This window comes from Leuciscus leuciscus (assembly GCF_965113295.1).
Source record: "Leuciscus leuciscus genome assembly, chromosome: 1".
Lineage (NCBI taxonomy): Eukaryota > Metazoa > Chordata > Actinopteri > Cypriniformes > Leuciscidae > Leuciscus > Leuciscus leuciscus.
In genome coordinates, this window is record NC_138725.1 from 28,260,211 (window position 1) to 28,285,172 (window position 24,962).

The window sequence follows — 24,962 nt, forward strand, 5'->3', positions numbered from 1 at the left end:
ACATGGATTTTCAGGTGCTAGCAAAATTCTGACAACGATTCAAAAGCACGATCACAGAACTGACAGAATTTGACAGCATTTTTTTTTTTTACCACATAGACTATAACTGTAACAGTACTTAAGGTTGCCTATTATATGAAATGTCGAAGTTAACGTTACTTGGTAAACAGGTGGAACAGAGTCAGTGAATTGCTTGCGCGGCCACGTTAAACCGCATTCGCAAAATCAAACCAAATACGTGAAAACAATGTAGAAACGCAAAAAAAAAACCAAAAAAAAAACTTATATATGGCTTACCGTATCACTCAGTTGAACAATTCTCCATCTTCTCAAACTCTAAATCCCACTTATCGTCACGCGCAGGTTAGATTATTCAATGACAAATTCTTCCATCCGTCTTCAGGTAGCTGCTACCGTTAACGTCGTCCATTTTCTGCTGCGTCACAGGCAACTAATGTTTGAAACACGAACCGAACCGAACCGAACCTCAAAAAGCTTTAAAATTGCTCACAGATTCGCAGACATTGTTTATCTTGATAACAGGAATGATTATTTTGTTCAGTTGAATCCCGCTGACAAAACGAGTTTGCCTGTTGTAGCTGCCTAACGTATGGCGCTCGAAATGTTCCATTCGGCGACGAGACTGACAAGCACGACAGATAACACACGTGTATACGTGCGTGTACGTCTCCATTTGTTTTATATGGAGACGTACACGCAAATATCACGTCACGTAGACACGTCAATAACGTGTAGCTGTTGATCTTTACAGACGTGACGGCGGCGTCACGTTAGAATTTAACGTGTGGATTACTTCTGCACGTCTGTATGGCGTTCCGATCGGCTCTTTATTATGACTTTGCTACATGCACTCGTCTCAATGAACGTCTCACTCAACGTCTTATTTTTATTTATTTTCTGCTATTTATTCCATTCATTTTAAGACGCAGACGTGACGCAGACGTCACGCAGACGTCACGCTGACGTCACGTAAATCACGCGTGGCAGTGAAGTGTCGAGTCAGACGTCACGCGTCATTCACGTGTGGCAGTGAAGTTATTAATAATTTTTTTCTCTAACACGTATTTAACACGTATTTAACACTCCACTCAACACAGCTCAGTGCAGTGTGCCAGCGGTTGCGATCGGTTCTTTAATATGACTGTGCAACATGCACTCGTCTCAATGAACGTGACACTTGCGTCTGTCTTATAACGTGACGTCTGCGTCTGTGATTTATATATTGGATATTGTGTGTGTGTGTTGTTTAACCCACATTTTGAGGGCCAAATGCCCCCACAAAGATAGAAATATGAAGAAACAAACTTGATATAGGCATTAGGCAATTGCATTTTTATAGCTTATTGTTAGGGTTGTTATTGTGTTTTTAATTTTTTATAGTTTTAAAAGGCCTAGGCTACAGCACTTTGGTAAACTAGAAAACAGACAACTCGATTGTGCAAACACTGTTTCTGTAGATCCTTTAAATAGAAGAATAGAATTGAAAAATAGGCTATATTTTTTATAGGCCTATATAAGTCACCTGTGGTGAAAAATAAAAACGACTGTAAACTTTTTTTTTAAATAGTTTGTAAACTATTATTTGACTTTTTGTTTATGACGTTTTGCCCCTTTATTAAACATGGACTTCTTGTTGCTTACGGAGACTTGGCAACGGGATATGGAATATTATCACCTGAATGAGCTTTGCCCGATGGACTGTGAAAGTGTGAATTTATTAGCTCGCCAAGACTCACTGGTCGGGGTGGAGGCCTTGCTGTGGTTTTTAAAAAGCGTTTTATCTGCCAGTCAATGAGAGCTGACGCGTACATTTCGTTTGAACTACAGATGACTACCCAGCCAGCAGAGCCATGTGGGGCCCAAATGGGTTTGACCTGGGCTAGCTAACTGGGACCCAGCCAGTTTTGCACCCAGTTTCCATGTAGGCCCCACATGGATTTGCCCAGATGAAATGAACACTGCTTAGTGTGCACACTACAGGCTGTTTAATGTAACACTTAATCAGTGTTGGAGGTAATGAGATAATTAAGTGATTAAATAATGATTTTGTACAAGTGAAGAACACCTGCTGTTAACAAGCAGAATCACTGAAGGAAAGAGAAACACAAGAACTACTTCCAGCCACAACCTTGGATGAAATCAACTGAAGATAAAATACATTAAATCTCTCAAGATCTGATTAAACAACTCCACAAACAGCATTACCAGCTTCACTTATTACTAACCAGACTGACTTTATTTCTGTCAGACATCTACAGAAAAGAATTAAGAAGAGGCTTAGATGTTGATTACTTATTTGAAAGTAATAGTTTGATTTGATGTTACCATTGTGGCTATCAGTGTGTGCTTTAGTCAGGCTCTTGACTTTTTAACATTAGTTTGTCTCAGGCAGATGCGTCTGTTTGTTATGGTGAGAACAGCAAGAGAAAATATAATCAGATGCTGTAAGCTGATTGATAGTAAGAATATAATCATCATATATTGGCTTAACTCACTGATATTATATGGGAGGTTTATATGGGTAGTATGTTATTAATTCTGTTTTATTGTTGTGATTCTACAGCAAGGGCATAATATCATTTAATCAGAACATCAAACGATTTTTAACACACCACGTACATATTTTGGGCTTCTTAGGATTTTTATTCGCACACAGACATCAAGAATCAGCATATGAATCTCAACAATGGTGACATGCTTCATGCTGCAATGCATTCTGGGAGCCATGGAGTATGATGCACTCAGAATGCATTGCACTATGAAGCATGTCACCATTGTTGAGATTCATATGCTGAAATCGTTTGATGTTCTGATTAAATTATATTATCCTCTTGCTGTAGAATCACAACAATAAAACAGAATTAATAACATACTACCCGTATAAAACTCCCACATAATATCAGTGAGTTAAGCCAATATATGATGATTATATTCTTATCATCAATCAGCTTACAGCATCTGACTACATTTTCTCTTGCTGTTCTCGCCATAACAAACAGACAGAGCTGCCAGAGAAAAACTAATGTTAAAAAGTCAAGAGCCTGACTAAAGCACACACTGATCGCCACAATGGTAAGATCAAATCAAACTATTACTTTCAAATAAATAATCAACATCTTAACCTCTTATTAATTCTCAATAAGAATTTCTGAAGACGTCTGACAGAAATAAAGTCAGTCTGGTTAGTAATAAGTGAAGCTGGTAATGCTGTTTGTGGAGTTGTTTAATCAGATCTTGAGAGATTTTATGTATTTTATCTTCAGTTGATTTCATCCAAGGCAGTGGCTGGAAGTAGTTCTTGTGTTTCTCTTTCCTTCAGTGATTATGCTTGTTAACAGCAGGTGTTCTTCACTTGTACAAAATCATTATTCAATTACTTAATTTTCTCATTACCTCCAACACTGATTAAGTGTTACATTAAACAGCCTGTACTGTGCACACTAAGCAGTGTTCATTTCATCTGGGCAAATCCATGTGGGGCCTACATGGAAACTGGGTGCAAAACTGGCTGGGTCCCAGTTAGCTAGCCCAGGTCAAACCCATTTGGGCCCCACATGGCTCTGCTGGCTGGGTAAGGTTGGTCGCTCTAATTCAGTTTACTGCATCGTGGTTTACCGGCCACCTGGACCAGTGTCTACTTTTCTTACTGAGTTTTCTGACTTCCTATCATCTGTTATTAAGCTTGATAGAGTGATTATTGCTGGCGATTTTAATATACATGTAGATGATCCTTTGTGTAAAACTGCGTCTGAATTTGTAAATATTACTGAATCGTTTAATTTCATTCAGCATGTCTCTGGCCCTACGCACAGCAAAGGGCATACGCTCGATCTTGTCTTTTCTCATGGTGTTAATATTAATAACATCAGTATTGAAGATGTACTTGTTAGTGACCGCAAATGCATTTTATTTGAACTTGTTTGTGATGAGGATCCTCTCCCTGTTAAACGAGAGACCTGCTCACGATTGATCACTCAGCGTACTATTGAGAAATTTTCTGCCGCTTTTGATTCAAGCTCTGTTATTATTTCAACCGATGTAGACACCTGTGCACAGGCTTTTAATGATCACTGTACCCTGCTGTTGGACAAAGTGGCACCTTTTAAAACTAGAGAAATAGCAGCCGTTAATACATCACCGTGGATGAATGAAGCCATTCGTAGTTTAAGACGTGTTTGCCGGAAAACCGAGCGCTTATGGAAAGCGACTCAGCTACAAGTCCATCGCGTGTATCTTAAAGATCTTTTTATTAACTTGCATGAAATGATTAAAGAGGCTAGAGCCTCTTATTTTACTAATTTGATATCTGCATGTAAGAAAAAACCTAAGGCTCTCTTTGAAACTATTAATAATATTGTTTCTCCTGGCTCATGTATTGTCCCTGTGTTTTCAAATGGTGACTGCAACCACTTTTTGTCTCACTTTGTGGATAAGGTTAGAGCTGTCAGAGCAAGCTTGGTTCCATCAGCAAACCATCATAGGTCTAACTGATTATCAAAGACCTTCAATACTGGACTCTTTCTGCCCCATTACGCTGAAAGAAATAATTAAATTAGTGGGCACGATGAGACCTTCACAAAGCCCGGTAGATATCTTACCCGCATCGCTGTTTTTAAAATCTATGAATCATCTTGGCCCATGTTTGGTCTCAATTTTAAATTTGTCTCTTCAATTGGGCAAGGTACCTAATTGTTTTAAACATGCTGTTGTTCAGCCTATCTTGAAAAAGAACAATCTTGATGCAGCTACTTTTAAAAATTATAGGCCTATTTCCAAATTGCCATTTATTTCTAAAATTTTAGAAAAGGTTGTGGCGAACCAGCTGAATAATGTTTTAAATGCGCACAATATCTTTGACAAATTTCAGTCTGGGTTTCGAAAAAAACACTCAACTGAAACAGCCCTTCTTAGGGTCTCAAATTATATTTTGATGGCTGCTGATGGGGGTAAATGCTCTGTGCTGGTTCTCTTAGACCTCAGTGCAGCGTTTGACACTGTCGATCACTGCACACAGTAAATTCCACAGTGTTAAATCAACACTGCTCAGAGCAAATATGGTCCCACTCTACAGAGTGTTAAAGTAACACTAAAGCGGTGTTAAAGTTAATGAGATAATTAAGTGATTAATTTAGTGATGATTGAGCATTATTGAAGACACCTGATGTTAACAAGCAGAATCACTGAAGGAGAAAATCATAAATTGTAAGTTACCATTATGGTGATGGGTGTTTGCTTTAGTTGGGCTCTTGACCCTTATATGTTTACTTTAAATTTTACTGTTGTTTGTCTGCTGTTATTGATGTATAACAGTCAAATGAACAAAGTAAAAATGTGATCTGATAGTGTTGGTTATGTTTTGACATAATCATACTGTGGTCTGAAAAATGAAACTTATTGAAATAGTTTGGTTTATCTTGTTACCAGCAGCTTTGTGATTTTAACAGCATATGATTATCAATACTTTACTTATAATCCAAAATATTTCATAAACATTGTTCTGATCAAAACGCTTTCAAATTAATTTATTTAGAAACACAGACATCAATAATCAGCCTGTGAATCTCAACAATGGTGACAATAATAAAGCATGTTGCAGTGGCTGCCACCAATCACAACTCATTAATGGCTCCCATCATGCATTGCGGTATGAATAAATTATGATCTGAATTGTCTATTTAATTTACTTTCCCTAATTGAATATTCTGCTAGTCACCATTGTTGAGATGCATAGACTGAATCTTGATGTCTGTGTGTGCCTAAAGGAAATATTTTTTTGTTTTAAACAACTTTTAAGAAATCCTTTATATTATATAAAAAATTCTGGATATTTATGCAGATTCACAGTTATTTTGTAACCAACAACATAAATCGAAGTCAGAAATAAGGATAATAATGAGTTCAGTGATCAAGTTCAAATGATGAATTTCATAATATAACCAACACCATCAAATCACTTTTTTTTTTCTTTGTTCATCTGGCAGTTATAACTCAGATACAACAGCCAAACTAACTCTAAAGTAAACATATAAGGGTCAAGAGCCCAACTAAAGCAAACACCCATCACCATAACGGTGGCTTACAATTTGTGCTTTTCTCCTTCAGTGATTCTGCTTGTTAACTGCAGGTGTCTTCAATAATGTTCAATCATCACTAAATTAATCACTTAATTATCTCATTAACTTTAACACCGCTTTAGTGTTACTTTAACACTCTGTAGAGTGGGACCATATTTGCTCTGAGCAGTGTTGATTTAACACTGTGGAATTTACTGTGCACCCTGATAGATAGACTGAAAAAAAATGTGGGAATTACTGGGTCAGCTCTAAATTGGTTTTCCTCCTATCTCTCTGACAGTAGTTTTTCGGTGTCCGTAGGGAAATATATGTCAGATTCTGCTCCTTTGTCCTGTGGTGTGCCCCAAGGGTCTGTGCTTGGCCCTCTGTTGTTCAGCCTGTATATGCTTCCTCTTGGGAAGATTATTAGTAGCTTTGGAGAAATATCATATCACTGCTATGCAGATGATATTCAATTATATTTTTCTTTTAACTCTGATAGGCTAGACAAATTGTCCTTGTTGCATAACTGCCTAGCCTCCATCAATAATTGGATGGCAGACAATTTTTTGCAGCTAAACCAAGATAAAACTGAGGTGCTGATTTTTGCTCCTGACAACATTTTTCCCAAGATTAAACTGGCCATTGGGGCTCTATCACCCTCAGAATGTAATGCTGTGCGAAACCTAGGTGTCATTTTTGATAGATCTATGTGTTTTAACAGTCATGTTAAATCTGTGGTTCGTTCCTGTTTTTTCCATCTCAGGAATATCGCTAAAATCAGATCTGTAGTTTCTAATAATGAGATGGAGATGCTTGTTCATGCTTTTATTCCGTCTCGTCTTGACTATTGCAATGTACTGTACACTTGTTTAAACAATTCCTCCATGGACAAATTGCAAGTAGTTCAGAATGCTGCTGCTAGACTTTTAACAAAGACCAAAAGAAGATCTCACATTAAACCTATACTCAAGGCTCTTCACTGGCTTCCAGTTAGTTTTAGAGTGCAATTTAAAATTTTAACCATTACTTTTAGAGCCTTGCATAATCAAGCTCCGGCGTATATCCAGGATATACTTCATGCCTACACTTCAGGCCGTTCTTTGAGGTCTTCGGGTCAAGATCTTTTAACTGTTCCTAGAACACGTTTAAAAACGAGAGGTGACCGCGCTTTTTGTGTGGTGGCTCCAAGGCTCTGGAACGCTCTTCCATTAGACTTGAGAGCTTTGGACTCTGTAGAAATTTTTAAAAAGCACCTAAAGACACATCTTTTTAGACAAGCTTTTAACTAGTTTTATGTTTTCTTTTTTATTGTGGCACATATATTGTATATGTGTAATTTTGTATTGTATGTGCATTTATGTTATGTGTTTATTTTTTCTTAATTAACTCTGTGAAGCACTTTGTGACTACATTGTCTGTGAAAAGTGCTATAGAAATAAAGCTTACTTACTTACTTCTGTTTTTTGACAAACAGGTCGTGTGGTAATTTGATTGCCGTCTGAATCCACATCTCCGAGTTTACAAGAAGAGATTCAAAATCCACTGTTTAAATCCTTTTTGATCACTGCCGAGCACCGTACGTATGACGTACACTTTTATTACTGAAATGCTGTAAAGTATTTACAAGAACAATATTTCATCACAGCTCCATCTCAGCGAACAAAAACAGGAAAGAGAAGAAAGCACATAAATAGTTGAAATGGTTATTATGGAAGCAATATATTATACAATTTTAAAATATGTCGGCAAGGCTATTATAGTTTGGGTTATTTTTTAGAATATCCCATGAGCCCTAATAAATGCATTTATTATAAATTTCAACTATTTATGAAGTGCTTATTTTATAAAGAACACCGCTTTCTCACATAAACAGCCCCTGCACAAGAGATTAATTGATTCTCGAGCCATCAATATCAACAGATTCAGCACCATCGCCACGGACAGCACCGGGTAACGTCGCACGTAAGAAGGTATATCTTAAGCAGCTTCCTAAGGCATAGATCGGGGAACACACCTAGAAATGGTATACCTTCAGTTAAGTTATACCTTAAGAGTCTTCGTAGCGCGCTAAGAGACAACGTTATCGGGAAACTCAGCCCAGATCATCCAGAGGCTCTTCATCCCCAACATCATCAAAATCTCCGTCATCAAAACTGATCAACAACAACAAACAAACAAACACAAACTGAAGTCAATAAACAAACAGACCACAGATCTCACGATGTGAACTAAACCCTAAACTAAAGATTTACTAAAGCACGATGTAGAGCAGGGGTGGGCAACTTCGGTCCTGGAGGGCCACTGTCCTACAGAGTTTAGCTCCAACCCTGAAAAAATCACCTGCCTGTAATTTTCTAGTAATCCTGAGGACCTTGATTAGCTTGTTCAGGTGTGTTTGATTAGGGTTGAAGCTAAACTCTGTAGGACAGTGGCCCTCCAGGACCGGAGTTGCCCACCCCTGATGTAGAGAGTTACGGAGTTACTCGTGTTATAATATCGTTCACAGTTATAATGTTTAAGTTTTAGAATAGATATAAGGATAGTAGAGAAATATGATCTCATCGTGTTGTTTTCACACTCACACACTTTAAACTACAGTAAACATCTAGAAACCACTGTAGCTGACGCGTTCAGAACTCACTTGTCTTCGTTGTCAGACATTATTAGTGTCCTGTGCGTCGTAAAGACGATTTAATAGTTAATTTCTTCTATAATTTCAGTGTGTTGTTGCGTCTCGCGCCTGACTGCAGGACGAGTCGAAGCCATAGACAGTATATAAACTGAACACAGCGACCCCATTGGATTCAACGGAAAAAAATGAAATCAATTAGAACAACTAACTTCCTGATGGTCGAGCGTACTGCGCAGACTCAAACTGAGCTTGACGACGTAGATGTGACGTGAGCAACCGTCTGTCTTCTAGTAGCTGTACCAAGAGAAATCCGAATCATTCCCTTCCGAAACTTGCAGAGACGGAGAGTGTGAGTAGGAGGTGTCCATGAACTATAGGAGCAGGAGTAACTTTTGCTAAGTATTCTGATTAATTACTTTGTCATTTTGCCTCCACGTCCCCCCGATTGCCCGCAAGCTTCTCCTCCTGTCCATACGGTAATCTCTCTACTGTGCGACAGAGAGTCGCGTGGTTATGACGCAATCGTTAGCCTATTTTTACAAAAACTGCATCTACGGGGCCATAACGTAAGATACAAGGTAATGGAGCCTTTTATACATTTTCGTTTTTCTTTAGAAATAAATAATGGACAAATGGAGTCTTTAAACGCCTCAGATGTAAAGTTATTCGCTGTCAAAGTGACGCCAAAATGAATGGGAGTCAATGGGATGCTAACAGCAGGTGATGGTCCGCTAGCCAATGGCGGCGCCCGGGGAAACTTCAAAATAATATAAAACCCTGCCCCCCTGGTCGAAGCGTGGAATGAACTTCCGGCGGTGCTGCAGCTTTCACAGTCCGTGCAGAAACACCAGCGCCACAACACTGACCTTCCCCAACACATACACACATGTATCGACAATCCCCCTTCAAAACGCAGCAGAAGCCTAACTTTATTTATATGACACATTTAGACACCTTGTTTGATAGACCATGATGCACAACTAAAGCTTCACGAAGTTTCGCAACCTTTTATTTCGAATCAGTGCTTCGAAGTGCATGTCGAACTGAAGTCACGTGATTTCAGCAATCACTAAAGTTGTAATTTCCTATAAATTTCTTAACATTCTGTCTATACGTGATTTGCTACAAATCTGTTTACACAGATTTTAAGAGAATAATATTGAGTGATGTTTACTCGTGTTATAGATTACACATTAAAGACAACGCTTGTAGTTGCTTTGCAGAACATTACCGTATATTACTGTTCTGTGCTCTCTTTGCATTTACATCTTTAAAAGGGTGGTATAATGCCCTTTTCACAAGATTTATTTCATTTATGTCAAGTCTTATTTCACTAAAATAAGTCTCTGATGTCCCCAGAGTGTGTGTGTGAAGTTTTAGCTCAAAATACCCCACAGATATTTTTATATAGCATGTTAAAGTTGTGACTTTTTGAGGGTGAGCAAAAACACACCGTTTTGTGTCTGTTCCTTTAAATGCAAATGAGCTGCTGCTCCCGGCACAGGGGGCGGAGCTTCAAGAGTTTGTGTCATTTTACCTCACACACACATGCACTGGAAAACTTTTAAAGCTTGTTAGACTTGAACGGGCACTGCACAGACCGATCAGTGAATGACATCAAAATACCACGAGAGCGAAGAGAGAGTAGACGGCTCCTTATGCTTTTGAATTGCTCACGCGTTACTTTGATGTCATAAACCGATTGGTCTGTGCAGCGCCGGTTCAAATCGAACAAGCCTTTAGCCTTTTATGTTCAAACCGGACAATGATGGAGAGACTCAAGAAGAAGTGACAACATGTAGAAAAAACAGGACATTTCTGAATGGTTAGTTGATGAATTTATGAAGCTGATGTGTAGTTATCTTCTAGTCATTGATTAGCATATTCTGTCATGACAATCTATAAATCGTGTTCAGGGGGCGGGGTTTATGTAAATTTGAGGGTTAGTGATGTCACTAACCCGGGAGGAAGCTCGTGTAGTCTCTACCAGCCTTTTGTTGTAGTCCTTAAAAGGCAATTTCTGTAAAAGCAAATATCTCCCTTTGCTTTGAACTTTGAGCGTTGTAACTTTGCAGATGTTGCTTATGCTCAAACAGCAACATTACACACTAACTAAAGCTAGAAAAGTGAAATCATATTCAACCACCCCTTTAACCATCAGAAGGCCTCAGTGCGCGGAGTCTCCAGCGCTTCGTGAAATAATTTTTTTTTTCAAACCTTGCGTCTTATAATATAAAGTCAAGCTGTCTGTGGTGCCTCAAATAAATGACAATAACTGATAATCGAATAAGCAAGTATTAGTGAGTAGTTACGTAAGGTTGTGATTTGTGATTGGAACTTGATATATTGGTATAACTTATATATTTTTAGTTTATTGGATAGGCTATATGTAGGTATATTATGTATTTATAAAATTATATACATAAATTTTACAGTACTCTATCGTTCTCAAAGGATCTGGAAGGTTTTTGAAAGAACATTCTTATAAAGGCTGCATTTATTTGATAGTCAAAAACAGTAATATTGTGAAATATGATTACATTTTAAAATAGCCTAATGTTTCTCTATTTGAATACATTTTAAAATGTGACTACAGCTATAATGATAATGATATAGAGAAACGATATGGTTGGGATCACTTTAAAAAAAAAAAAAATTCCAGCTGTTGAACGATAAAACACAGACTGTTTCATACTGAACTCACTAATGAAGAGATCCAGAGAGAAATCAGCAACTGCATCTCTATGATCCTGCCTGGACCACATGTGTTCATCATTGTGCTCAATTTAGGACAACGATTCACTCGAGAAGAAGCAACATCAGTGAAGATCATCCAAGAGACATTTGGTGAGAAATCTTTAATGTTCACCATGGTGCTCTTCACCAGAGTTGATTATCTGAAGAACAAAACCATTGATCAGTGTTTGGGAAAACCTGGATCTCCTCTGATGAACCTGATTGAAGCGTGTGGAAACAGATATCATGTGTTCAATAATAATCAGACTGGAGACCGAACACAGGTGTCTGATCTACTGGAGAAGATAGACAACATGGTGAAAGCAAACGGAGGGAGTTTCTACTCGTGTAAGATGTTCAGACAGATGGAGAGAGAAAAACAAGAACAACAGATGAAGATCCTGATGGACAGAGTCAGGGAAAGAGAAGAACTGATGAACAAACTAGAAGAAGATAAAGAGAGAATGAGAATGATGATGGAGGAAGAACGACAGAATCATGATGAAGAGAGAAAGAGAAGAGAAGAGGAACTCAAAAGAGAAATAAGAGAACAAGAGAAACAGAGAGAAATACGAGACGAGATGAGACGAGAACGAGAGACATTTAAACATGAAATAGAGGAAACGAGACAAGAAAAAGAGAATGTGAAGAAAGAAAAAGAAAATCTACAGATCAGATATGACACAGAAATAGACAGACTGATGAAGACAATAGAGAATGAAAGACAGAATCATGACAAAGAGCAAAAGAGAAGAGAAGAGTTAAATGCCACAGTAGAACAAAATAAAACACAAATGAAAGAGAAAGAAGAACTGATGAAGAAACGAGAAGAAGAGAAAGAGAGGAATGATGAAGAGAGGAAGAAAAGAGAAGTAAAGTTTAATGAGAGGGAAAAGCAATATAAAATAAAACCTAAAGAGAAAGAAGAGAGTCAGGAGAAGATGCTTGAGGAGATGAAGAGAAAACAAGATGAATGGAAGAAACAGAAACTAAAGGAAAAGACGAGAAGAGCAAAAGAGGATGAGAAAAGAAGAGAGAAAGATTGTGATGAATTTAATCAGAGACTGAAAAAAGAGAGAGAGAAAATGGAAAGAGAGAAAGAAGCTCTTCAATCTAAACATGAAGCAGAAGAAAACAAATTCAGAGAGCGAGAAGAACAATATAAAACACAGATAAAAGAGAGAGAAGAAAAGGAGAGTGAAATGCTTGAGCAGATGAAACTGGAACGACTGCAGTGGGAAAAAGAAAAACAAGACCAGACCAGTAAGTCCAGTTACTGATCACACAGAGAGTAAGTTGAACACTCTAAAAAGAGAATTGGTAAAAAACAACACACAGCATATGTTGATGGTATTTTGACACATGTTGTGTAGATTTTTAACACACAATGTGCTTTATCAATGCAGAAATGTCCTCCATAAACACCTCAATTGATGTGATGAAAAAATGTAAAGTTAAAAACGACACACTTAGACATCACTACTCATCATACAAACCTCAAAAATGATGACAATCAAAAAATAATGAATCTACAAAATGTATTCATGCCACAATGCATGCTGGGAACAATGAATGTGTTTTGTATGCTGGCATGAAGAATGTCACCATTGTTGTTTTTCATAGGTTGATGTCTGTAAGCATAACACAAAACATGTTTTAATCAGAAAATTAACAATAACAGTGTTACAGTATGTGTATGTGTGTGTATATATATATATATACACACATCAGTGTTGTTTTTGGCAGCCCTTTTAGTTTTAGTCTTAGTCTTAGTCTTTTGGACGAAAATGCTTTTTAGTTTTAGTCACATTTTAGTCACTTATAAACTTGATAGTTTTAGTCAAGTTTTAGTCGACGAAAACACAAAAAAGTTTTAGTCAAGTTTTAGTCAATTTTAGTAAAAAAAAAAAAAAAGTAGTCTTTAACAAATTAATTTAGGATAAAAAGTATTGGAAATGGGCTTAGGTTTGACAGGTTGTAGCAAGTGTTGCAATTCGAGTGTTGTAACTCAATTCAATTTGAGCTACTACAACATTATACACAGATAAAGTGGTAACAGTGGAATCACTGTTTTACTCCAAAAAAGCCAGGATAAAAACATTCTTACTTTGGCAATTGTGGCTTTATTATATAATTAGTCAAATAATAATTAGTGTTATAATTTATGTTATAATCTAAGTTATATAATAATTATATATTACTTTGTACCAATTAGCCTACTAAACAAATGCTTGGACACACTCGGCCTCTCTCGCGCGCAGACACACTCGGTCTCTCTCGCGCGCAGACTCACTCGGTCTCTCTCGCGCACTGTCGCTTGCTCGCGCAGTTCGTTTCCCTTTTGTCCAGTCCGGCGCCTCATATCGAAGATGTGTGGCGAGTGACTAGCCGCAACCGCAGGTGTGTTGTTGTTGTTGTGTGGAATCTGGTGCGCGCGGCAGCCGGGTGGTGGGCGTACCCAAAACAAGGATAGGAAGCGGCAGCATTGCTGATACTTTTTTAGCTCTAAACAAAATAGGCAGAAATTACATGCATTGTGAACGTCAGACTTATAATCATTTTCGGTCCGTCTCATCTCGTCAACGAAAACTCGAAAACGTCTCGTCATGTTTTAGTCACCTTAGAGCCATTTTAGCTAGTCATCGTCGCGTTATCGTCATAAAAAAAAGGTGCGTCAACGAAATAATTTCGTTATCGTCATCGTTGACGAAAACAACATTGATACACATACATACATACACATTTAAATAAATATATACACGTACACGCACACACACACACACACACACACACACACACACACACACACACACACACACACACACACACACACACATACATACATATATACACACACACCCACACAGAAATCAACATTCAACATCTGTAAGACAATGTTGTTACAAATGATATTTTTCACATTTGTTGAGTTTCATATTTATGCTCCAATTCCTGAAGTCATCAATTACAGAAAAAGCAGTTGTTTGACTGTTATTAAAACAGACATGTTGATCTACTCTATCAGTGCAGAAAAGTTATCCATAGACACCTGTTAGATAGAACACAAACTTAATGAAAGTGAAGGGTCAAGAGCCCAACTAAAGCAAACACTGACATTTTCAATAAGACATCAACATCTAAACCTCTGTTAATTCTCAATAAGAACTTCTGTAGACGTGTGACAGAAATAAAGTCAGTCTGGTTACTAATAAGTGAAGCTGGTAATGCTGTTTGTGGAGTTGTTTAATCAGATCTTGAGAGAGTTAATGTATTTTATCTTCAGTTCATCTGTGGTTGAATAAAGTTATAGTTTGTGTTCTTATTACTCTTTCGAAAGATGATTGCAAGAATGTTTCAGGAACATCATCATAACCTTTAAATAACATTCTATTAACATTCAGGAAACTGGATATTTTTATGTTCTTGGAATGTTAAAAAAACCAATGTTCATAGAATATTTAATTGTTAATTTAAAATTAAGTTGAAAGAACGTTTGAGGAACATTATACGTTTTAAAATATGTTCCTCTAACATCAAGAAAACTGGACATTTTTTACATTCCCAAAACCAATACTGAATATTTGGAGAACGTTCATATAACAAAACTCTGTTAGCTGGGATGCTTTTTAAAGCAGCCAGAGAGAAACTAATGGTATAAAGTCAAGGGTCAAGAGCCCAACTAAAGCAAATACTGATCTCCATCATGGTGATAATAACTTTACTATTTTCAATAAAACATCAACAACTAAATATCTGTTAATTCTCAACAAGAACTTTTGTTAAACGGAAAACCTGTTCATTAACGATGTCGAGCCACCTTCAGATTGCGAGTTTCGACACGGTTAGAATATCAAGGCGGCTGGTTTAGTGGTGTTTTGGCATTTCCACATGGTCCTGTTTGGTATCGCTACTTGTGACACATATATATATATATATATATATATATATATATATATATATATATATATATATACACTCACTTAAAGGATTATTAGGAACACCTGTTCAATTTCTCATTAATGCAGTTATCTAATCAACCAATCACATGGCAGTTGCTTCAATGCATTTAGGGGTGTGGTCCTGGTCAAGACAATCTCCTGAACTCCAAACTGAATGTCAGAATGGGAAAGAAAGGTGATTTAAGCAATTTTGAGCGTGGTATGGTTGTTGGTGCCAGACGGGCCGGTCTGAGTATTTCACAATCTGCTCAGTTACTGGGATTTTCACGCACAACCATTTCTAGGGTTTACAAAGAATGGTGTGAAAAGGGAAAAACATCCAGTATGCGGCAGTCCTGTGGGCGAAAATGCCTTGTTGATGCTAGAGGTCAGAGGAGAATGGGCCGACTGATTCAAGCTGATAGAAGAGCAACTTTGACTGAAATAACCACTCGTTACAACCGAGGTATGCAGCAAAGCATTTGTGAAGCCACAACACGCACAACCTTGAGGCGGATGGGCTACAACAGCAGAAGACCCCACTGGGTACCACTCATCTCCACTACAAATAGGAAAAAGAGGCTACAATTTGCACAAGCTCACCAAAATTGGACAGTTGAAGACTGGAAAAATGTTGCCTGGTCTGATGAGTCTCGATTTCTGTTGAGACATTCAGATGGTAGAGTCAGAATTTGGCGTAAACAGAATGAGAACATGGATCCATCATGCCTTGTTACCATTGTGCAGGCTGCTGGTGGTGGTGTAATGGTGTGGGGGATGTTTTCTTGGCACACTTTAGGCCCCTTAGTGCCAATTGGGCATTGTTTAAATGCCACGGCCTACCTGAGCATTGTTTCTGACCATGTCCATACCTTTATGACCACCATGTACCCATCCTCTGATGGCTACTTCCAGCAGGATAATGCACCATGTCACAAAGCTCGAATCATTTCAAATTGGTTTCTTGAACATGACAATGAGTTTACTGTACTAAAATGGCCCCCACAGTCACCAGATCTCAACCCAATAGAGCATCTTTGGGATGTGGTGGAACGGGAGCTTCGTGCCCTGGATGTGCATCCCACAAATCTCCATCAACTGCAAGATGCTATCCTATCAATATGGGCCAACATATCTAAAGAATGCTTTCAGTACCTTGTTGAATCAATGCCACGTAGAATTAAGGCAGTTCTGAAGGCGAAAGGGGGTCAAACACAGTATTAGTATGGTGTTCCTAATAATCCTTTAGGTGAGTGTATATATATATATTTTTTTTTTTAAGTAAGGGGAAAATCAGTCTTATTCCTTTTGTTAGGAATTATTATTGTTGTGATTTTACATTAAGAATAATTAAGTAACAAAATAAGCGCTACAGATTTTAAGCATCATTGACAAATATATTTTCTTGAAAAATATGCGGTGTATAATTGTTAACACCGGTGTTGTCACAAGTTTATTAATCAACTTCATTTTCTAATGTGACTATATAGCCTAACCACTCACACACCTGTTTAGTTTTTCCTTTGATTTGTCTGCTATTTAGTCTCATTCGTTTCTAGCTCCTCTGGATTTGTGGATGATTCCTGGACTGATCCGGTTACCGACCTTTATCGCCCGGCTTTCGACTACGCTCTTCTCCTGTCTGCCATAGCCTACAGAACCCGGTTTTGTTCATTAAATGGGTAACACTTTATAATAACTCCACGCTACTAATCATTAGTTAAGCATTAGTACACAGTTAATTCATCATTTATAAAGCATTAATAGACATTAATAAGCAGTTTACAAATGCAGTTATAAATGCTGTATTCTTGATGTAAAAGCATATATATAATGTGTTTAATAATTGTATTTTCATACTTTATTAATGATCAATTTATAATTTCTAAATGAAGTATTGCATTATTTTCAAACCAGTTATTTAGGAGTTGTCAGTGGTTCATAAGATATCTTAGAAAGTGTAAGTAAATGATTAATAAACTATTTAAATGTACATTCATACATCTTATTATTCAGACATATAGTAATAGTTACTTAGTGTGTTAATAAATGCTTTATTAACATGTATTTCTACTGTAATTCAGGGTTAATTCAGGGAGTTATAAAGCATTTAGTAGTGGTCAGTTAACTATTTTGTGAGCTCATCTAAAGTGAGGACTAGTTATGCCTTGTAAAGCATTTATAAAGGAGAGAAATCAGCTTTGGACCACTGTAAGAGAAAAAAAAAAGGATCATTAAAAAAATACATACGAGTGGTGTTTCGAACACTTCATTTTGCGAAGCAGATAGTTAAATTGCTTCGAAGCTTTGTTTCACCCATCAGGCTTGTTGGACTTGAAGCGTCTCTGCACAGACCGATCAGTGTATGACATCAAAGTACAGCAAGAGTGATTAGAGAGCAGAGGGGTGTACTGTACTTTCTGTACTTTGATGTCATACACTGATATCATTGATGACGTGTAGTGAAAACCCTCTATTACATTGTACAAACTTACATTGTTCCCTTTTACAAAATAAAAATACCGGTAGCCCTTTTAAAGGATTAGTTAGTAATTTACTCAGCCTGATGTTATCCAAGATATCCATGTCTTTCTTTCTTCAGTCAAAAAGAAATTAAGGTTTTTGAGGAAAACATTACAGGATTTTTCTCCATATTGGACTTCAATGGCAACCAACTATCCCAACGTTCAAAGAAGGTTAAAATGTCCGTCTCAATGCAACTTTAAAGTCTCGACACGATCCCAGTCGTGAAATAAGGGTCTTATCTAGCGAAACGATCGGTCATTTTTAATAAAACAATGAAATTTGTTAATACAACATCATTATATGGAAAACAAAATCCTGGAATGTTTTCATCAAAAACCTTCATTTCTTTTCGACTGAAGAAAGAATGAGGGGGAGTAAATTATCAAGACATTTTTATTTGAAAGTGAACTAATCCTTTTATTTAGCAATGCCAACACTTATTTGAACATTTCATACAAACAAATATTTTTAACTTGGTATTTTATTTGTTTATTTAAAGATGTATTTAACACGTTAATGGCAAAATCAAAGTAATGAATGACAATTTTACACTTTGGAACATTATTTCTCCAATATTGTGACATTTTATTTTCACAAATGTTATTTGAAATATGCAATTGTTTTGACCAACTAAACAACTAAATTACTCTTCAAATATCTTTTTTCCAAAGGTGGTTTCTGTAATTTTACTGTCGTTTTCTTTCACGCGGATGTAAGTTCAAGTGTCTGTTTTTTTTAAATACGTTTGTTTTTAGTTAGTTACGTGCAGGCTTGGGAGGGTTACTTTAAAAATGTATTCCGTTACAGTTCCAAATTACTTTATAAAAAAAGTATTCAGTAACGTAATCCAAGTATAATATGAAAGTAATGTAACTGATTACTTTTGGATTACTTCAAGGTCACGTATATACATAAATAAAATAATAATAATAAAAATATATATTTATTAAGAATTTGGTCCAGTGTACAATATTTGCAAAATATACACACAGGCCTGAATATAATCACTGAAGAAAAGAGAAATACAAGAACTACAACTGACTTTCAGACACAGCCTTTGATGAAATCAACTGAAAAGACATGAAATCTCTCTTATTACAAACCAGTTTGACCATATTTCTGTCATTCATAGAAGTTCTTTTTGAGAATGAACTGAGTTTTAGATGTTGATGTTTTATTGAAAATGGTGTATCACCATTATGAAGATCAATGTTTCCTTTAGTTGGGCAGTTTGACTTTATATTTTTCATGTTAGTTGTTGTCTTCATAACAGTGTTTACCAAAACACATAATTTGTTGCAAAGGATACCATTATTAAAGATGATCAGGTGATATATATTTCATCATCATAAAGAAATACATTTAAAGCTCCAATATGTAACAATTTTGTAATAAAATTTCTGAAAATAACTTGTACAGTGTGATATATTTCCTCCAGTTGTGTACTTACAATATCTCAAAAGTCTCCAAAGATTTTTTATTTCAGAGAAATTCCGATTTTAAATAACTGGCCGTCCCTGAAAAGAAATGTCGCCTCTCAGTGACGCAATGTCCGCTTTTTTCCGGTGTGGACCATAGATATCATATAGAGACTAGATACCCTATTGGCCGCTGGGCGCCGAGAAATGCGGCCGCCATCTTAAACCGGTCTACTTCTAGTTTCGTTGCGTTGCAGCAGTTGAGGTGCCGAGCTCTGTACAGCATATTCCTGCTCAAATCGGCGGACCATCGCAAATGGGGCTCGGGGGATTACTTTTCACAAGTTGTAGGGAAATGGTGTGTTCTGCTGTACGATCACACCATCTACCCAGGGATCATCCAAGATGTGAATGAGACGCATGTCCATGTTAAATGCATGCACAAAGTGGGGGAAAACCGTTTTTTCTGGCCGTTGAGGGATGATCTCCACTGGTATCCCTTTGAAGATGTGCTTAGAGTCATTCCTCCCCCTGAGAATGTTACCTCACGGCACATGGCCATTGCAAAAGAGGTATGGAATACCCTGGCCAGTCATCAAAATAAAATCTGAAGATTTCTGTGATTGTCCACAGCCATGGTCATGCCCCCTTGTGGAGTGTTAATCAGTTCTTCCCTGACCCATTTCCCACTATTCTGCAAATTCATTAATACTTAATGTAAATCTTTTAATATACTGCACACAGACAGACAGACGAACTGACACAGACTGACGGATGGACTGTTATAAGATGCTATTAAATGTTATTCAACAATGTTCCTGTGTTTCCTGAGCATTTGTCACATTATTGACCTGATCTTTAATCAAAAGTAATCTATCTATCAATCCCTGTAACTTTTCGCAACCCTGTTACTTAAATTTAGGTATAGAAAGTCACAATCACTCTAAATACATGTATTTAATTTTAGATATCACTTGATTTACATTCATTTCAGTAACTTTTGAGTTCCATCTTTGCCAAATTTTTTACTTTTGACATGTTGACAAGTTTTGTGCACCTTGTCTACAGTGGCCCACTGAAGGTAGGACACGCGATCAGTGGCTCTGTAGTGGCTTGTGAGTGGATAGGAATTACTGCTGCATTCCTCACATTCCCCATACATAGGCCTACATGTTTTGCTGGTTGTCACACGTGATGGCTTGTGTCAGGATCTCCAAATTAAATGTGTCAATGATGTGCATCTGGTGGAGCTTTTTTGCGATAAAGCCTAGATTTTCATGTTGTTTGCACATGTTTCGCTATCTGCTAATGTTGGATGGACAACCCAGTAGGGGCGAAGTGTGCAAAACAGGGAGTATGATAAACGGTGGTTGATCTGCTCAGCCAGGAACTTCAAATGGAGGTTCTTCATTGAATCCACAAGTAATCTTTTCTGCATTTTCTTCTTTTCTTTGGTCAATGTTTGCTTTTTTCCAGTTGTGATCCTGCTGACATCGTCACGTAAAAAGAACAACCTCACATTGGATCTCAGTATGGCAGCAATCCCATTGTGTTCCTTTCTCTTGTAGCAGCAGCCATTTTCATTTGTTTTCCACCTCCTTCTTGAAAATCCAAAAACCTCTTGGGCCAATTTCTGTAGCTTGTACTTTTTCAGGATTTTGCTGGAGATTAATCCCGCAATAAATTGTCTGTAACTCTCTTTCTCTTTCTTTGAGATACGTGCTTGGCACGTATCTCCTCAGCTACTGCTGTATGAAACAGCAGAGTTCTCCTTAGGGATTTGTGCGAGACATGACAGAGCAACTTGTTGACTCTAGATCTTGGAGATGGATGGTCTTTCTTCAATCGCTGGAGTCGCTTTTTGTATTTTTCTGTTTTCTGATTTGCTTTTCTTAATTGATCCTGTAGGCTAGTTTCTGCATTTCTCTGATTGATTTTGCTCTGACAGCCCTTCTATTTCTTCTCCCAAGATCACGCTGCCTAAAATAAGTCTGCAGGTTGAGGTGCTGGTCTGACTGGAATATCGGACATGGGAGAAGGGGTTTTAATTCTTTCATGACTCTCTTTCCTGCTTTTATAAGCCTCTCTCCACTTTTTGCGCTGGGCATGCTGTCCTCTATCACTGCGGCCTTTTTGAACTTTCTTCTTTCCTGTCTCTATATATTTAATCCACTTATCTTTCTCTTTCTGTAAGTACTGCTGTCTTCTCTGTTTGTCTGCATCACGCCTGGCACGGTAGTGCCTCTGCTTTTCAGCAGCGCTCATCGGTGGGCATTGGCAAGAACCCTATAGATATCAATTTCAAAAACCTTTAATGCCTATTAACCTGTATATAAAATGAGCTCAAAATGATTTGGTAACATTTAACAATGAAGGGCAGTTTGGCCAGATAAGCGTTAATGAGCAAAGTGCTTTTTAAGTGCTTGTTACCTCTACCTGGTTGACATAAAAGGGGAAACAAATATATTCAGTAAAATACAGTATGTAAAAATTCAGATACAGTTTTAAAGCTGATATATTTTTATTACTTAGCTCACTTTCCTCATCTTTAGATAATTTTTCTCACATTGAGGACAATATTAAGATTGGGATTTATTTTGAATATTTATATTTAAATTTAAGATTTACATTTAATATTTCGATTTTATTTTATTTTTTTAAACTGTTATGCAGGTAAGAGAGGACCCAATAGCGAATTAACAAAAATAGAGTCTTTAATGAGATAACAGGATGGCAACACAGGGTGGCAATAATGTAGAACACAAATCCTCTTCTTGAGAGATAATGGCAAAACAGGCAACCCGCAGAGAGGGCGATAAAAAACAAAACACAAAAACTTTGTAAAAGAAAAATCAGAAAAGATCAAAAAGAGTCTCTTTTGGCAGCAGACAGAGATGACCGTGATAGCGGAGACAGGCTGCGGGTCTCTCAGTGTAGATAAGGCTCAGATCACAGCTGTGGTTACCAGATCTCTTTCAGCATCAGATGAACTGGACAAAATACAAAGATCAAGATGATTACTATGGTATAGATCGCGCACACCAGGCAGATGCCAACGGGACAGGACAGGACTCGGACAAGACAAACAGGACTGTTGATCGCTTCTTGCATGAGATAATCTAGTGAGAATCCGACAAGGAAAGAAGCAGAAACAGACAGAGAAATAGGGACCTAATCAGAGGGGAGAGGGAACAGGTGGGAAGAGAGTAAACGAGGTAGTTAGAGAAGATGAGGAACAGCTGGAGGAAGGGAGAAGGGAAAGAAACAGTAACTCCAAAACCCCAGCAGAGGGAGACAGAGTAGAGAGAAAGATCAAGAACAAGACAACATGACAAGACATGACAATACATGACATAAACATATTGTTGACAATTGCAAAGAACATGTTTTACACAAATTTCTGTCTAAAATGTGAGGAAAAATAGCAAAATGTGAGGAAAGTCAGCTAAATAATTAAAATATATCAGCTATAAAATTGTATCTGATTTTTTTAAAATCTGGCACCCCATAGTAATACATTAATAACATGAAATGTATGCTAAATTATAATCAAAATTATATTAATTATTTAGCTTAATGTAATGGGTGTTATATTTGTTAATTTCATTCAAATTCTCTCCCTTTGTTATTATCATTTGTTATATTTCTTTCATTATTTTGTATTCTGGATTCCATCCATCCATCCATCCATCCATCTTCTACCGCTTATCCGGGGCCGGGTCGCGGGGGCAGCAGTCTAAGCAGGGATGCCCAGACTTCCCTCTCCCTAGACACTTCCTCCAGCTCTTCCGGGGGGACACCGAGGCGTTCCCAGGCCAGCCGGGAGACATAGTCTCTCCAGCGTGTCCTAGGTCTTCCCCGGGGTCTCCTCCCGGTGGGACATGCCCGGAACACCTTCCCGGGAAGGCGTCCAGGAGGCATCCGGAAAAGATGCCCGAGCCACCTCAACTGACCCCTCTCGATGTGGAGGAGCAGCGGCTCTACTCTGAGCTCCTCCCGAGTGACCGAGCTTCTCACCCTATCTCTAAGGGATCGCCCAGCCACCCTGCGGAGAAAGCTCATTTCGGCCGCTTGTATCCGGGATCTTGTCCTTTCGGTCATGACCCACAGCTCATGACCATAGGTGAGAGTAGGAACGTAGATTGACTGGTAAATCGAGAGCTTCGCCTTGCGGCTCAGCTCCTTCTTTACCACGACAGACCGGTACAGGGACCGCATTACTGCAGAAGCTGCACCGATCCGCCTGTCAATCTCCCGTTCCATCCTTCCCTCACTCGTGAACAAGACCCCAAGATACTTGAACTCCTCCACTTGAGGCAGGAGCTCTCCACCAACCTGAAGCGAGCAAGCCACCCTTTTCCGACTGAGAACCATGGCCTCGGACTTGGAGGTGCTGATTTTCATCCCAGCCGCTTCACACTCGGCTGCAAACCGTCCCAGTGCATGCTGGAGGTCCTGGTCTGATGAGGCCAACACGACAACATCATCCGCAAAGAGCAGAGATGAAATCGTGTGGTCCCCAAACCCGACCCCCTCCGGCCCCTGGCTGCGCCTAGAAATTCTGTCCATAAAAATTATGAACAGAACCGGCGACAAAGGGCAGCCCTGCCGGAGTCCAACACGCACCGGGAACAAGTCTGACTTACTGCTGGCAATACGAACCAAGCTCCTGCTCCGGTCGTACAGGGACCGGATAGCCCTTAGCAAAGGGCCCCGGACCCCATACTCCCGGAGCACCCTCCACAGGCCGCCGCGAGGGACACAGTCGAAATGCCTTCTCCAAATCCACAAAGCACATGTAGATTGGTTGGGCAAACTCCCATGAGCCCTCCAGCACCCTGTAGAGGGTATAGAGCTGGTCCAGTGTTCCACGACCGGGACGAAAACCACACTGTTCCTCCTGAATCCGAGGTTCTACTATCGGCCGGATTCTCCTCTCCAGTACCCTGGCATAGACTTTCCCAGGGAGGCTGAGAAGTGTGATCCCCCTATAGTTGGAGCACACCCTCCGATCCCCCTTCTTGAAAAGAGGGACCACCACCCCGGTCTGCCAGTCCAAAGGTACTGTCCCCAACCGCCACGCGATGTTGCAGAGGCGTGTCAGCCAAGACAGCCCCACAACATCCAGAGACTTGAGGTACTCAGGGCGGATCTCATCCACCCCCGGTGCCTTGCCACCGAGGAGTTTCTTGACTACCTCGGTGACTTCAGCTTGGGTGATGGACGAGTCCGCCTCCGAGCCCTCAGCCTCTGCTTCCTCAATGGAAGACGTGACGGCGGGATTGAGGAGATCCTCGAAGTATTCCTTCCACCGTCCGGTGATATCCCCAGTCGAGGTCAACAGCTGCCCACCTCCACTGTAAACAGCGTTGGTAGGGCACTGCTTCCCCCTCCTGAGGCGCCGGACGGTTTGCCAGAATCTCTTCGAGGCCGACCGATAGTCCTTCTCCATGGCCTCACCGAACTCCTCCCAGGCCCGAGTTTTTGCCTCCACAACCACCCGGGCTGCAGTCCGCTTGGCCCGTCGGTACCCATCAGCTGCCTCAGGAGTCCCACAAGCCAGCCAGGCCCGATAGGACTCCTTCTTCAGCTTGACGGCATCCCTTACTTCCGGTGTCCACCACCGGGTTCGGGG

At 39.0% G+C, this 24,962-nt stretch overlaps 2 protein-coding genes across 2 annotated transcripts in view; both read left to right on the plus strand.

Annotated features, from left to right (window-relative positions):
* Positions 1-24,962, plus strand: part of LOC309497856 (uncharacterized protein) — a 606,947-nt gene that overhangs the window by 348,727 nt on the left and 233,258 nt on the right. The window lies entirely within an intron of this gene.
* LOC309474050 (uncharacterized protein) lies at positions 11,401-12,725 on the plus strand (the record flags this gene model as incomplete). Its single annotated transcript, XM_082136306.1, has 1 exon — positions 11,401-12,725. The coding sequence occupies exon 1, from the start codon at positions 11,454-11,456 to the stop codon at positions 12,723-12,725; it is 1,272 nt and encodes a 423-aa protein (XP_081992432.1). The 5' UTR covers positions 11,401-11,453.